Raw genomic sequence first — 17268 nt, forward strand, 5'->3', positions numbered from 1 at the left:
CCTCAACTTAAATTTTATAACTTAAAACGTACATCAACACTGGTCCTCCCCCTCGCTGGCTGCAGCATTCAGGAGACTGGGCCCTGCTCCTCAGTAGGCAGACAAGTTGGTCTTGGTAGAGGGGGGAACAGGTTAGCTGGCCCCCAGCCCTCCCTGAAGGGAATGTGGGCCCTGTACTTTGTCTAAGCAGCACACTAGAGCTGGCCCTGGGGGAAGAGGTGCAAATGAGCCAGTCTCAAGTGTGTGAGAACAGAAGAGCTGGCTCGGCACCTTGCCAGCTGCAGCAGTTGGAAAAGTAGGCCTTGCCCATCAACTGGGCAGCACAGTGGAGCTGGCTCTGGTGGCATGGGGAGGGTGAAGCACCAGCCCCCTACACCCCCCAACACACACACACACACACACAGACACACACACACACACACACACACACAGACACACACACACACACACACACACACACACACACACACACACACACATACACACACACACCCTGGGCATGAGGACAGGGTACTGACCCTGCCTCCTGCCAATGGTGACATTAGAGGCCTAGCCAGAGCAGTGCCAGACAGCTCCCCCTGATGGTACAGGTAAATAGCAAGCTGACCAGCTCAGCTACCATCAAGGCCCAGATCCAGGGCTCTGAGTTGGCTCACCCCAAAATCGACATCATCGGTGAACTATTAGGGCACGTGAAAGGACTAGTCCTGCTGATCCAAAGCTGAAGGATCTTCATGACACAGGGCAGCAACAAGATAACTGGGAGAGTCCCAATGAGGGTCCAAATTGATTTTGTCACAGAAGCCAGAGACCTCAAACCAGACCAGTGACTCACCGTAATTAACTTTTGCGAGAGATGTGTGGACAGAGGGGTATACTGTGGGACACACTACAGATGTTTTCTACGCTTTGTTTTGTTTAGTGTGTGTGTGTTTGTGTATTTATTTAGGGGGGGGAGGGTGGATACAAGAAGACGGGGAGGTGACAGGAACTGTAAAATGCACAAAGATTCAATGAAAAGTTTAAAAACTATAGTAGAGATGAAAGGATTACTAAAGATCATCTAATTTTTATAGATCATAAGCTTTTAAATCTGTTGTATCCTGTGTTGTAAACTATTTTCAGTGGTGTTAGGGCAGGTCTTAGTTTAGTCTTTTTTTTTTTCTAGAAATACAGATTATATACTGTCTCATTTTTTCATCTTAATCATGAAATAGTGCTGGTCAACGCGTTTACTTTTAGTTCGCAACAAATATCATCCTTAAAAACAATTTGATTTTTGAATAACTACCCTGATTGTTGTTCTTTAAGAGAAAAAAAAATGTCGCCCAAAGTGAATAACTGCTTTGTCATGATATATATAAGTCCTTTAGAACTGATGATCTACAGCCTATGTAAGGCTTTTTCAGTGGATAGTGTTATTTGGCAAAAATCACTTTCTACAACCAGGTACAGTTTGAGGACAATCTCTTAGTAAACTTCACCCTGTTCCGCTCCCTTGAGAACTACAGAATGCTAGGTAGAAACCTCTGGCTGTCAACCACACTCTATCTCAAGCCCTGCCCCAAGTCAAAGTTTAGGTAGGTAGATGGATGGATAGATAGATAGATAGATAGATAGGTAGATAGATAAATAGATAGATAATTATATACATATGATGTAAATATACTTAGGGAAAAATATAACATAAAACCATCTTTGGATTGTAAGAATAGGCAAGTAATTATTAGGGTACCAGATATGGTGGCACATGCTTTAATACCTGCAATCAAGAGAGAGACACAAGTCAGATTTTTGTAAATTTGAGGCCAGTTTTGTCTACAGCGCTAATTCCAGGACAGCCAGTATGATACAAGGAAACACTGTGTCAAAAAAAACCACAAACTAACAAATCAACCAGCAAACAAACAAATCTAGAAACTCCATCTCAAAAACAAGCAAAAATATTTAATATAACACCAAAATTGTGAGCTCAAACAGGAAAATTTTGCAAAGTTAAATTTCATCAAAATTCAGATTTGTTTCATACAATGATCCTTAACTGAAAATGCAAAGACTAATAGAAAACATAATAAAGCATTCTCAAACAATACAACCAATAAAAGACTAATAGCTGGGATATATAAAGAACTCTCAAAACTCAATAGTACAAAATAATCTATCCACTTAGGAAAAAGGACGAAACGATTGGACAGATATTTAACTCCAGAAGTTATTCAGATGACAAATAGGCACATATAAAGTGTTAAATACCCTTGTCATTGGGGAAGCAAAAACTAAATCAAAACCACAATAAGATACATCTTCATAACTGTAAGCTAAAAGAGTACTGGTGACACCAAAGGCCACTGAGGTGGAGAAGAAGTTCTCACATTGTGTCACTGGAGTACGGAAAGGTAGTTAGTTATTCAGAACAGTTGCTCTCATAGCAGTAAACACATAGTCACCATGTGACACTGCAATAGCATCCTCTTAGGCATTTTTCCCAGGCAACCTACACACTAAGCTTCATTCTGAAGAGCCCAACACTGCAAAGAATTCAGGCATCCTTTATGGTCTGATAGGCTAAAGGCTAAACAAACAGTGGGCCATAACTTCCCCAAAAAGCACTGAACAAACCAAATAATGAAACCATCAATGAATGAAGCAAATGAGATGAATCTCTGGGAGATTATGCTGAATGAACAAAAGCTAGTTATAGAATTTTAATTATAATACTGTATGATTCAATTTATGTAACTTTTTTTTAATTACAAAAGTTTAGAGATGAAGACTATGTATATTTTACTGGCTGTCCATATTTAGGAGTGCAAGGGCCAGAAGCACACAGCGAAAGAAGATGTGGTATAAATGAGCAACAGGAGGAATTTTTTTACACATTTTTTATTGAAAAATAAAATAATTCATATTACATCTCATTTGCTATCCCATCCCATGCATCCTCCCATTCTTCCCTCCCTCCCACTTTCACCCTATTCCCCTTCCCTATGACTGTGACTGAGGGGGACCTCCTCCCCTTAAATATGATGCTGGTATAAGAACTATTCTGTCTTGATTGTGGTAGTGGGCACATCAACTAAAACATGACAAAACTGCATAGAATAAAAAGATGTCTGAAAGCACATAAACATAATGAAACCAGGAGAGTGTGGGTCTGAGTCAGACCCATGGGTTGTTTTCATGCTTATACATTTGTTTCTGTTATTGAACAACAGTGTCACAGGATGATGCTTTTGGGAGAAACTATCACTCATGGCTGCATGTGAACCTACGCTAACCTAAAAATAAAAGTGCAAGCAATATTCTGAAATGAAAGACAAATTGGAGTCTAAGTCTTAGCTATTTTAAATAATCAAAGTTGTGTGGCATGCCTGATGTAAAAAAGATAAATGAGCAGCATCAAAAATTAATCAACATAATTTATCATGCTACCAGGAAAAAGTAAGAATAAAAAGTTTATAATTATATAATCACCTTGATAGACTAAAATTGTCTTTGGCCAAATGTAATACTCAATCTTAATTTTTTAAACTGTGAGAAAATTGGAAACCTAAGGGCATATTCTTTATCTAAAAACATGAATGCCAACAAAATACGTAATAGGTATAATGTTAAGTTTTTATCTTTATACTCATAGGTTAGTGCAGCTCTCAAGGGCTCATCAAAGAAGATTCTTTTGCAGAAGATGGTGCTAATAGAGAGACCAACAACAACCGGTCAGTTTTCAGAATAAGAGTATATTCTCATCTTTAAACAGAACATCTATAACATATCCCCTTCATCCAAGACTCAAGGATCATTGTAGAAGATGAAGTAATAAGGCTGCAAGAGCAAGAGATAGTAGACATCCACACAGGAACAGAATTTGTCAAAGAGTGATGTTGCAAATTTTACCAAATCAAGTTAGCCAAAATCTTGGCATGGCTTGGGAAGGAACTCATGAAATCCCACTCTTAACTTAGGAGCTACTATTTGTGATTTATGGCTGCTAGGGAAAAGAAACAGTTTTCTTTAGGGAGGGGACCCCTAAGAGGCTATGATCCCATAACCATGCATGTGCAGGCAGCACTAAGGCTGAGGATAGTCTCATAGCACATAAAGTTGGGAGAGAAAACTAGTGAAGAAAATGGGAGAAGGGATTGGAATGGAGGAAGTGGGGGTGGGTTTGATCAAAATGTTATATTTGTATGTAACTCTCAAACAACAAAAATGTTTAAGAAATTATTAAACTATTTTTAAAAGGTGAGTTCTTAAAAGCTAACCTCTAAGGTTAAATGGCACAGGCATATCTAATGGAAGCAGTTGTTGAGCAAAGATCCAACAAAGCTGAGGCAAATGATGAAATTGCTGTGGTGCAGTCTCCCACATTTTGGCCTAATCTCCACATGTAGCTTCGGGGAGAGGGGACCTTTATTATTTCTACCACTTGGTGATACTGGATTAATGGAAGTTTTCTTATGAATCATTTATGCCCTCTCCCAGGAGTACTACTTCTAAGCTTCCCCAAGAAAGTCCTGAGTATAACGCCCCTCCTACCTTTAGGGAGATATTCTTATCTGGCCTTACTTGAAGGTCTTCCTTACACCCTGGAGGTTGGGACTCAAATAAATATGTCAGAGACCTCCACTCAAAGACACTCTTTGCACATCTGCCCCTGCACTTACTCAGGAATAAGATCATCAAAACAATATAAACTTTAAAAGGTAGTCAAATTTCAGTGGTCTAGAGAAGTTGGCAGCAGATCAAATTAAAAGCCTCGTGCCTCTACTGATGGACAAAGAATAGTGTGGAAAAATGATGAAAGAATAAAGTATTAGACTTCCCTTTTCTTAGAAAAAGTTAACTCATTCAGGGCCACTGTGGTGTCATATGGCCAAGGAACAAAAGAACACCAAGATTAGACATACAAATAAATTCTACAAATGTATAAAATACAAATATTGTATTATGGCAGAAATTGAATAATAACTGCAGCAGCTTTGGCAGGAAGACTTTTCCTGGGCCCAATGACAATTAGTACTCTGACTATTAAAAGCTGATAATATACTGCTTTGGCCATAACAATCTGCCCAGGCTGGCTTGAAGACTTTCTTTATGTCCAGGGCCCTTGAAACTGCAAAAACTACCAGCCTAAGAACAGGCTGCCATGCTTTGGCAAAATATGCCCTTGAAACTCACAAGACTGTTAAAAGGTAAGTTGTGGGGCTGATGAGGGGAAATGACTGTAAAAGGTAATGCTGTTCTGTCATGATCTATCAATGATGGCTTAAACCTATGACCACGAGGAAGTTAAAACACGTGTCCAGGGACAAGAATGGTATGTTTTAGATCAACACGCCTACTGAGTTCTGTATAAATAAAGAAGCACTCTGAGTTCCAGGCAGTCAGGCTCCAGAGCCCCACCCACTCCCCATGCCTGACTCATTGCTCACTCATGGCTCTGGCAACAACGACCACCTTTCTTCAGGCCTTGTCCTCACCCGGGGATATCCACTGTCTCTGTCTCTGTTCAACTTGTACTATGTACATTAAGAGGAGAGATTCATAAAAGCCATAATGACCAGAAAGAAAACACTCATTAACAGGCAGCATGATTGTGTACTTAGAGAATACAAAAGATATACAGGCAATTTTTTTTAGTATAAATCAACAAACATAGTGCTCTAGAAACAAATTGAATACATGAAACCAAATAAATTCTTACTCACATTGCTATAAATTAGTAGAAAATAATTGTGAAATTTGCTATATATAGCGTACTGACAAGCATCAAAATCCAGGACTAAATCAAACAAAAATTATCTGGAACTTTATCATAAAAGCTGCAGTTTCCATAGAGAAATTAAAGAAGCTATAAATAAAGTGAGAGGTACACTATACTCATTAATTCATTAATTGTTCTGTATTGGTAAGATGTTAATGTGCCCTATATTGTTCAAGAGCCAATATATCCTGTCTTAGGGTTTCTATTCCTGCAATGAAACACCATCATCAAAAGGCAAATTGAGGAGGAAAGGGTTTATTTGGCATGTACTTCCATGTCACTATTCATGATTAGAGGAAGTCAGAGAAGGAACAGGAACAGAGCAAAAGTCTGAAGTCAAGAGCCAGTGCAGAGGCCATGGAGGGTGCTGTTGACTGGCTTGCTCCCTGTGGGTTGCTCAGCCTGCTTTCTTTCTTATAGAACCCAGGACCATCAACCCAGGGATGACACCACCTACAATGGCCTGGGCCCTCCCCCATAAATCAGTATTTAATAGAACATCCTACAGGCTTGCCTACAGCCCAGTCTTACGGAGGTGTGTTCTTAGTCGAGATTCCCTTGTCTCAAATGACTTTAATCTGTATGAAGTTGACATAAAGCTATCCAGTGCACGTTAGTCATGAAGCCAGATTTGTTGTGAAAAGTGAACTTATGATCTATAATTGTTAATGCAAGCAAAGAACCAATATCAGCCAAGTGTATCTTGAAACAGTACTGTAAGCTGTCCATGGTCTCCCTGTTCTGAGACATACTTCCCCATGTGACCCTTTGGTGTCATGTTATCCCCCTCTCCTCCAGGGACCTCTGAGAGTATTCATCATAATGAAGCATTTTGTTTTGTTTTGTTGGTCTCATTATACCCCAACAGTAATGAAGCATTTGCTTTAAGTACAATAATAAAGAATGATCCATCACTACATTTGATGATAATGGCTCTCACAGACACACTTCACAAAGGAAGTCAATTATAAGATCAAAGAGAATCTGATAGTGTGTAAACTGTAAAACTAAGCACAGTAGAAACAAAAACAGGGCCAGTGGCGGGTGTACTAACTAGAAAGGGACACAGAAAAAGACTCCTCTGGTGCTGTAGGCATCCTGGGTCTGGTTTTGAGTGTTGTTGACAATGTCCTGTTTGTGTTTTGAAAGCCCATTGTGGTGCACTTAACTTGCAGGCGCCTTTTGTATGTGTGCATTCACGCTTCTGTTTTCACTAGGAAAAAAACACTAGGATTCAGTCAAAGCTCTACTCAAGACAAAGCCTTCTAAAATGTGCCAGCATAAAAATAAATTATCTAGGCCTTCCTATGCTAGGTTTAGAAATAAGAGTAAAACAGATACCAGGAATTGGGCAGAAGGAGAGATAATATAAGTCAATTAATTAAAACATAGCAAAAGCGATTAAGCAAACCTAGTTTTATGCAGGGTGGGGACAAAATTTGTCAGGCCTAATAGAGAATTAAAGAGAGACCACCAGTGTATAATAGCAGATTGAAAAGGGAGCTTTTCCAAAATGCATTTTTTAAATTGTTAGCAAACACTTTCCAGGGCTTTAAGTATTAAATTTGTCAAGGATTTCTGTGCAGTAGATACAAAACATAATGCAATGAAATGTAGAAACCAGGAAAAAATGGTTCTAAATAGCAAAGCTAGGGCTCCCAGCCCACAGCTAGATCAGAGAAGTTCATAGTCAAATTCCCCTCAACTTTCTGCATTCTGTCCAGACATGGAGGGGAGTGTGAGTTATCTTTTGTTCTAATCCTGAAGGAAGCACAAGCTTAATGCAAATGGAGTGGGAAAGCGCACGTGCCTGGGCAGAGGTAGAGACACCCCACACACCCCAGATTATCACAATGGAGAAGCACACACCAGGGCAACAGTGGGAAAGCACGTCACGCATATCAACAGTCTTCCCCCACAGGCTGCTGTCTTTGGAACTGGCACAGACATCCCTAAACTCTAAGCAAAATAAAGACAAAGTCCTGAGAATGGCTGAATAGAAAGATGGAAAAGACTAGGACTTTGATCTGAGTATTCCATGGCTGAGCTGGGCAAGCCGGAAGCTGCTTCAGCCCCAGGCCTCTTCCAATGTGAGGGAGGCCTGCCTTCTTATTCACAGCACTGTACAGGACCATGCACACCCAGGAATGTGAATAAATGAAGTAAATTTAATCTGGGAGAAGAGAAGAAGACTACCGAAAAATTAGAGTGTCAACTAATAAGGACGTACACAAACTCAGAATAGCACAGGATGAGCTGGTCATTCAAGTGTATACTGTACAGACAGGATGACGGGAGCGATGTAGTGAAAAACTACCAAAGCTGAGCCACACCATCACAATTTATTCCAAACCCATCCCTAGTAGATTTTTTAAAAATCAAACTTTAAAAAAAAATAAGTAAAAGTTTTGGCTTTGTGGAACAATCTCTGCAAATTGGATAAAATTATAAACTTGGAAAACAACTTGAATAAAGAAATCTAAGTATTCGACCACATAAAATCTAAGTTTCTGTTATGTAAAGATATTTTTTAAATCCCAAAGCAAGGATTTTATTGAGACAAGTATCTAACACAAATAACTACTGATTCTCTTCTGAAAAGAAGGTTTTTTTTGTGTGTGAGATAACAAGAAAGGTTCCCTCCCCAATATAAATGAGTAAAGGATTTTAGAGATAACTTTTAAAATCTGAACTATAAATGATCAATAATTATATTTTAAGTACATAATCTCATAAAATACAAATTTAGTAGCATTATCTTTATATTGCTACTAAATTAGCAAACTAATACACCACTGAAATTTTGAGCATAGGATTATAATACAGATTTTTATATGATTAAATGTGAAAGCTACTAAGCTCTCCCACAATTGATTTAAAATATTATGAAGTACAAAAAATTATCATTATTTTTGGTTTAGTAAATTCTCTTTTTAAAACATACATAAAAAGGAAACAAATACACATATAATGAAAAATCACATGTATTTTGTATGTTTGTTATGACACCATTATATAATACCTTGGTAATAATGTCATCCTATGGGAAAATTAAATAAATACATATAGTTTACCATAAGTTTAGTGATACAGTCTCATATTTTAAAGTCATAGTTGAAAAATCAGCTTAAGAAAGAAAATATGGGAAAGGTAGGACATGAAATGTATATACAATAAATCTCAATGTGGTAAAATAAACACATCACTTTCTTTATCCCTGTATAGAGGGTGAGGAAAAAACCCACACACAAATTAGACCAAAAATGCAAATGCTCTTTGTTTCTTAGCTTAGAGATTATAGTTGACTTTTAGAACCTTCATTTCACTTATCTGTACTTTCAAGGCATTCTACCTTAAGTAATGACCCACTGATAAAATGTTACTTAAAATGAAAGACATAATCGCATCTTTTCCTTGTGTCTTTATTGGGATGAAGCTGTGGTGTTTGTTTTGGTTTGCAGTTCTGTCAAAAGCAGTTCTTGAACATTGGTTCAGAATAGTTGACATTTTACTTGGGAAATACACTGCAAGAATGTTAATATGCTAGACTGAAGTGTATTTGTTCTTCTTCTTTCCTTTTCTTTTTTTTCCCACTGTACATAACCATGAGCCCCTAGGAAAACAGCTACTAGAGACACCACAGGATTCCTAGACCCTGGACCCAGCTCAGCACACAGCCGCCTCTTCTCTACTGTGGTCATTTCTAGAATCCTGCCAGCAGCCCCCAGAGCCACAAGGTCAAGGTAGATCTGCTTTGTCACCAGAGTTAGCCTGGCTCTTAGCTGCTGTTTCAAATTCGCCTTCCAACTCAGAACTTCTGAACTCTGAGAATAAAGGCTAAATTGTAATGCCTGACGATAGATTGGGAGCTAAAGCTAATGATGTGCTTTGCAGCCCAGGAGAACTGGGAGCCTATGGCATGGCAGTCACTGTATGATCAGCAGTTATTAATTACCCTGTATATTATCGACAGCCACAAGGTCCTCCTGGGGACATCACATCACAGGTGGGCTGTTGGACTCCTGTCTACCTCCAGCCTTTATAAAGAACTAGAGTTGACAAGGAAGATAAAAGGCAGCGTGAAGCAGTAAAGGAGCAAATCCTCCCATCTCCCAGGAGGTCCTTGGAGTGGGGAGGCTGAGCCAAGAGTAAGTGGTGGAACTTGAAGTTAGGGGCCCAGTGCAGCAGGAAGGGGATTGGAGGTACACAATGTGATGGCTTGCGGGAGAGTGGGATGGAAGGGCTGGGGAAGGGACACAATCACAAAACTGCATTGCAAGTTCAAGAAGGATCTCCTAGCCCCTCCCCTCTTTTCCCTCCCCTCCTCCTCCTCCATCTCTTTCCCTCCCTCACTTCTCCTCCCTCTGCCTTCCAAGCATTAGAATGGCCACAGATATTAAGATTTTTTTTTAGTCTGTGGGCCTCAGTTTAAACACACAAACACACACACACACACATACAGAGAGAGAGAGAGACAGAGAGAGAGAGAGACAGAGACAGAGGCAGAGAGACAGTGAGAGACAGAGACAGACAGAGACAGACAGAGAAAGAGTGCAAACTGCAGTGATGTGAGGGACAGAGAGAAGTTACTGTAAAAAGAGACACAGATCTCCGTGCCCGAATTCCTTGCCTACTGCAAGCACAACATGTGCCATCTACAATTGCCTAATCCACCCAGGTCCTGGAAGAGCCTGCTACAGTTGACTTCAGAGGCTAGAAAAAAAGCCTGAACACCACTGAGCTAAATGCTTCCTTGGCCTCTCTTGATCCTCATTCAATTCTCTCCTGAGGTTCTCTGATGCTACCCCAGGGTCTCCTTAATCCTAGGGTATATGCCTTAAGGTAAACTAGACAGGCTGCGCTGGTGCTCCTCCCACCTCCCCACCCTTCTTACCAAGAAATTCACTGCCCTCCTCTGAACCAATAAGCAAGTTGACGCCACCCAGGGAAGTGAAGGTCAAAGCATCTGTAGGCAGTGGGCACATTTCCCAGGGTCCTGCTGCACACAGAAGGAAACAAGGCCCCCACACCACTGTCATTAGGATGGAGAATGACAGGCAATCTCAGTGACCAGATAATGAAAAATGGTCGTTCTGGGCTTTAACTGGTGTCACAATCCCAGAAAATTGTGCTTAGGCCACAGGGCAGAATCTAATATCCGTGTTTACCACCACACACACACACACACCCCCATTGCTCACAGAGACACCAATACAACCCCCAATATAAAATCTCATTTAAAAGTGAAGTTCTCGAGACTCAATCCAGACTCAGGTCCTTTACATAGTGGACATCTGATCCTAGGCATATAAGAACAGCTGGGTACAGCCCTGGCACATTGAATTTAGTAATCCCAGCCACACTTGTTTAGGGCTGCACTGAGCTGTTATTGTGCAGCTCTGGTTTTGGCATTCTGTGTGACAAATTTCTGTAGCCCATAAAACCATGAAGCTGAGATCTGTGTCTTGACTGTTCTTCACCAAAAAAAAAAAGCATGACCTCAGATGGCTAAAGCTGGTAGACCAAGCAAACAGGTACGCGCTCCCTGATAAGAGCCGGGCAGAATAATTCCTCAGACTGGCTCCTCTGTTTCATAGGACAAGCCCCCTGAGGAAAGATATTTATCTGAGGAAGCTCCATATAAGAAAAGGGACTATTGAAACTCAGAAGAGGTAGGGCCACAAAGACCCAACAGCTTTGGCACCAATAAAGCGACACACATAATGCTCCCTCACATACAGTAGATGTTCAATAGTTTCTATTATGTCCTCTGTTTTATGCTGAGAAGTTTGTGTATATTTCCATCTTGGAAAAGTTTACTGTAGCTGTTGTCTATTACACCTGTTTCTACTCATGTCACAGCCTAAGGTCATTTATGCAGACTAGCTAACGGGACTGTCCTTCGAATATTTCTGTTTGTTTGAGCAAAGACAATTAAAGCAGGTAGAAATTTGAGGGCTTTTAACAGTTCCGAGACCTGAAAGTGCATACCACCAATATAATGGAGACTAGGGATCCTCGGAACAAATCTACTAACTAGATTTGCTAGGGGAAGAGACTTCCCTGCAAACACTGCCCCCGGTGGCAGATGCAGGCCAAACAGCTCCAGGTAACCGAAGATTAGCATCTGTTTGCAGTTTACAGTGGGCCGGCTGTGACCCATTTCAAGGGCTTTTGATTTTTGCCATCCAGTGCTCCTTCAACAAGAACGCTCTTCTTGGTTAAGATAATTGAATCAGTATCTGTCCAGCACTCTACAGCAAAAGGCAATCACACACTCTCATCTATACAGGGCTAAGTGACCCACAGCCTTCTGAAGCCACTTAATCTAAAGCATGCCATTGACTCACCCTCCCGTTGGTTGCTTCCTCTCCAGGCTATTGACTTTAAGAAAAATATCTATATGTTCCTTAATTGAGATGATTCCTTTTGGTTTAAATCTTCAGAAAACTACTGGGTTTTCGTTAACCTTCGCTTGCCGGTTTGCTGCAGCTGCTTTTCAATTTAAATATTATGTGATATGCATCATCTTGGCAGGGGAGCCCAAAACCTCACCCAGAAAATAGCACCCAGCCATCTTTCCAGTTGGTTCTCCTGATGGCTATGTGTGAGGTCACAGAAAACCACCATCTCTGGGGCTCCTTAGAGGAGTAGTCTTTACATTGTCACCACGTGGCTCAAAACACCCTGAAACTATCCTCAAATCTTACACCCAGTGTCAGTTATTTTGACCCTTATATTGGTATTCCTTATTATTTTCCTTAAGATACTCTTATTTTGCATTATTTTCTACCAGAGCATCAAAGCCTTACTCTACCTGCCATATGGCCCTGACATCCACTCTTAATGCACTCCCCTTGCTTCATCCTGAACCCAATCCCATCTCTCTTATACGTGCCTTGGTCATACTAGTAGACATTTGCTATAGTAAATCCTATTCCTTGCCTCCCACACAGCCTCTTGTTCCCAATGATAAGCCGCTAGGCAGACAGATAACAACTGGGATGTGCAGCTATTAAGAGCAAATTTTGAAATGACAAAAGAATACATTTAAAAATAAAGCCCACTTAAAAACCATCTTCCCTTCCAACTCAATTACATCTAGGTAGGCCTTCTGCTCAGAAGTCCCTTATAATGGAGACATTCCAGTTCCCACAGGCTTCGGGATTTTTTAGGAATACTGCCATAGCAACATGGAAAGCCCAGACCCCTGAAGTAAGGAGTGAAGGACACAGGGTTTCCCCTCATCAAAGACCAGGAGTGGTCATCAGGATACAGGCATAGGGTTGATAAGGCTTACGGGTAAGCTGTCTAAGACAAAGCAGAAGGCCCACAGCCAGCACTTCACACACTATGGGAACCTCAGGGTTGGAGTTGAGTTAAAAGAGTAGAGTGAGAGATGCTGAAGGATGCAGCAGACAAGGCTTTATAGTTACTAACTCAGAAGCGCACTCAAGGATGAGGACACATACCCACTCCCGGTACTGTTGTGAATGGTGATTCCAGCAGACAGTTACGCTCTGCAAGCACAGTGGAGTGACTGAAGGAGCTCCCCAGACCAGTGCCAACTGTTCATCTCTAGCCCTCCAGCAAGTGTCACAGTTTTTAGAAATCCCTTACAGATATTATAAGCCAGCTTCCATGCCCTTGACATTGAGGATCACACTTTAACTGGATTGAATGTCACAGCACAGTCACTAACCCTCTGGTTGGCATCACAAACAAACCATTGGGCTCTAAAATGCCATCAAGCTTAATCCGCCATCCCTAGACTTGATATGACCAACTCCATCTTCCAATAAAAGATGTCGGAAATACACTACTCTGCTCATTATACTTGGACTCCAGGACATATCAGTCTTTTCCCTGGCAGTCAGTTCTCGCTATGTGCTGTCACTGCCCCCTTTCCTGCTCTGCAGATCTCATTCCTCCACCATGCTCCACACTCATCCCTCTTCCCTGATCCTCTAGAAATGAAACCAAAGTCCTCCCCCACCCCCCACCCAGTCACCAGTACACCCTTATTGTCTAAATTTTGCCCACTTCTGCATTATCCCCAACTTGGCTACAGGCCTCTCTGATGAGAGTTTATCCAGCTTTGTTGTTAAGGCTTCATAAATCAACAAGGATATCCTTTATATGAAACTTTGTGGCTGGTGGAGACATCTTCCCTCCAAGTATATGGCAAAGGTTACGTGTGATTACACGAGCCTGGGCCTGAGAGTAGACCCATCAATGAGTGCTCTCATCCTTTTCCTAGGAGGACTGAGTCCCTGCACATGGGCACTATGATCTCTGGCCCCAATGAGCACATGGTCCTCCTGCACAGAACATTTCTGGAAAATCTTACAAGGTAGCTGGGAAGATCCTGCAGTAGGCAGCAGCCTCTGCTCTTCCTTCATACCCATTAGAAGCTCCACACCGGCTCATGCAGTTCATATCTGAGGTCTCTCTTTTGAATCACTATTCGAGACCCTCAATTGTTAATAATGACATCTTAGTCCTCTATCAGAAGAAAAACAGTACCACTGGAAATATCCCTCAGGCTGCCACCTGTATCCACATCAAATAAAGAAGGCAAGTCATACCTTGAGTTATTCTACCCTCATTTCCCTCTTCACTGGACTCCAGAACCCCTACCCACCCTCCTTGCATCTTATTTTTCTTTCAGTGGCTTTGTTTCACTGCAGGTCTGCCAGACACCCTGGCTATAATTTCTATCACCAGCCTCAAGCCAAAATCCACATTTGTCTCAGAAGCCAGTCTGACTTCTGAACTCTGGGAGAACCTTTTGTCCCCTTTAGCATCCAGGCAGCCCCCTATTAGTCCAAGGAATAAGAAACGGTTCTCGGGGACCCAGGCCAGACTCAGGTTTGTGCAATTAGCACTTCCTGTCTGAAACTTCTCTGTGTCTCGTCCCCAGCATTCCCCAGAAACAGCAGCAGGAACGGCAGTATCAAGAAGAGAAGCGGGAAGGGGCCTTCCTCTGCCGGTAAGCCCTTGCTGGGAACATGAGGCGCTATAGCTGTTGCTGTCTTCAATGCCACTGAAACAAAACACATGGAGGCGAGGACCACAGGGCTTACCTTGCGCATGTCTTTGCCAAAGGTCTCACTATAGGTTGTGCCGAGAATTTCAAACTGGACATAGGGATTCGAGCTGTCTTCTCGGAACTCCATAACTCCTGTGAGGCCAGTGATGTGTCCCTGCAGGAGAGGAGGAAAAGACAAGTGGAGGTGGGAAAAGTTTGCTGTGGTAGAGAACGGAGTCATCAAGAAGGGAACAGACACGAGTGTCTATAGCAATGACAGAGTCATTAACAGTCCTAGGACATCAGAGCAAGATAAATGCTTCCCAGAGCCTCTTAATCTTACAGAAGCAATACCTAAGGCTTTTACCTGCCATTATTGCAGTCGGTATGTTACAGCTATTGCTATGTGCTAGTACCGTGCTGGCCATGACATCAAAATGTGATTGTATTTGTTGCCACACTCGTAAAGTTTGATCGTTGCCTTTGTAACACATTCCAGAGGCTTCACTTATCCTGACACAAGGGGGACGTCAAAAGTCAACAAGCTTTGTGCCCGACACCTGCCTGAGTTTAGGCTGCAAATATGAGCAATTGCTTTTGGTCTGGTATTGCTGCCCGTGCTGTGTTGAGCAAACCACTACCCATCTTCCGTCTTCATCCTGAAGTTAATCAGAGTCACAGCACAAAGCCCGCCCAATAAAAAAAAAAAAAAGATTTCCAGAGCATAATACCTGGCACAGAGTGGCTGCGGTAAGCATGCCAGTCCCCTGCCTCTCTCGGTTCAGTAGAGTTCACAGAAGTGGCAGGCAGCATGGGACAGAGTGAGCTCTGATCCTCTCCCCTCTCTCTTTTGGCTTGGGGTGAATCTTACCCTGATGTCCTGCCTAGAACCTCACAGAACAGGGGGTGCTCCATACCTAGAACCTCACAGAACAGGGTGTGCTCCATAAAGTGTGCTGGTCCAGGAGAGGCCTTGCTCTCCTCTGAGCTGCAGCCAATTTAGACCAACACCAGAACACGTTCGCTGCAACTGAAACCATGTATAATTTATTGTGACTCAGGTTCCTGGCATTGTAGATTTCTCTAAATGCTCTTTTGGAGCCTCTAAAAGCCCATTTGCTCTAATGAGTCTTGTGTGGGTTACTCAGTTCACTTTAAACACATCCTCTAGTACACAGCCACCCTGGACCACATGGGACATATCACACGTACATAACGCATGGACACACTTGGGTACACATGGGTGCACATTCACACATACATTCACATGATGAGATCTTGGATAAGCAGCACATGGCTGTACCTTTTCCCCTGAAAAGCGATGGTTTAGGCAGATAGAGGACAAGCAGCTATGACTTTACTCACCCGTAACTTTGGGCAAGTCATTTAACCTTCTGGAGACAGATCTTTTGAAAGTGTGGAGGCATTTGAAGTACATGTCCCTGAGCCAGAATTCACTCAGCTTTCAAATATAAGTATAGGAAAAATGACAAGGAGAGAAGCCTAGAGAGAGGACTCAGGCAGTCTCTCACAAATACACACACACACACACACACACACACACACACACACACACACACACACACACAAACATTGCAAAATAGCTTTATGCCAAGTGATTTGGAGTGCAATGAGGGACTTGTTTCCAGCCTTGGACAGCATTAAAGCAGCGTCCCCTCACACATACCTTTTTAATCGTGTCTAGCATGGATCTCCCTCCATTCCATGGCTTGGTAGACTTCCGTATGCAGTTAAGGCTTGCCATACTATGCCACTTCCGGTCCTCCAACTTCCTGTGGAAGGCGTTGGCCAACATCAGAACACTGTCATAAAGGTAGAGATTGGAAATCTGCAAAAAGATTTTTAAAAAAGAGTGAATCTTTCTCCACTGGTGCATTCCCTAAGAATGTGGCGAAGAGCAGCAAAAGCCTGGGATGACATGAAAAACCACAGTATCTTCTCTAGTCCTGCAAGCTGTATGGACAAGGAGCCTCGGGCTCCCTGATAGATTTTTATTTTTTAGCAGCCAACCTCAAGTGGGCTAGGAGAACATTTAACAGCCTGCCTCAGGAATAGAAGTAGGGGCCATACCCACACAGCAACAAGGAGAACCATTGTGATCAGCACCATGACTGAGGCTTGCAAGTAGCTGCATTGCCTGTTCAGGTAACAGGACCCAGAGCAGGAAGGTAAGAATGAGCAGGGTAAAGGGATGCTCAATATGTACAAAAGCATGAAGGGATAAAAGACCAGGGCCTCAAACACCAGCAGTTTTCTGTAAAGGACCAAATAGTAAAACCTTAGGCTTTAGCATCTTATAGTCTCTTTCCCATCATTCAATACTGCAGTTAAAACCTGAAAGTAGGAAGAGGTAGTCATGAGCAAATTGGTGCAGCCACATACCAGTAAAACATCATTTATCAAAATAGACAGTGTGCTAGCTCCAGCCCAAGAGCCATGGTTGGCTCACTTC

At 42.0% G+C, this 17268-nt stretch overlaps 1 protein-coding gene across 3 annotated transcripts in view; it reads right to left on the minus strand.

Moving 5' to 3' along the window:
* GRID1 (glutamate ionotropic receptor delta type subunit 1) overlaps window positions 1–17268 on the minus strand; it is a 715979-nt gene that overhangs the window by 224502 nt on the left and 474209 nt on the right. For all 3 annotated transcript variants that reach the window (XM_084796807.1, XM_084796806.1, XM_084796808.1), the window contains 2 exons: window positions 16483–16644; window positions 14851–14970 (listed from right to left, as the gene is read on the minus strand). In XM_084796807.1, coding sequence (XP_084652933.1) covers window positions 14851–14970; window positions 16483–16644 — 282 coding nt within the window. The remainder of the gene's footprint in view (window positions 1–14850; window positions 14971–16482; window positions 16645–17268) is intronic.

Source organism: Acomys minous (genome assembly GCF_964271855.1).
Source record: "Acomys minous genome assembly, chromosome: 9".
NCBI classification, from domain to species: domain Eukaryota; kingdom Metazoa; phylum Chordata; class Mammalia; order Rodentia; family Muridae; genus Acomys; species Acomys minous.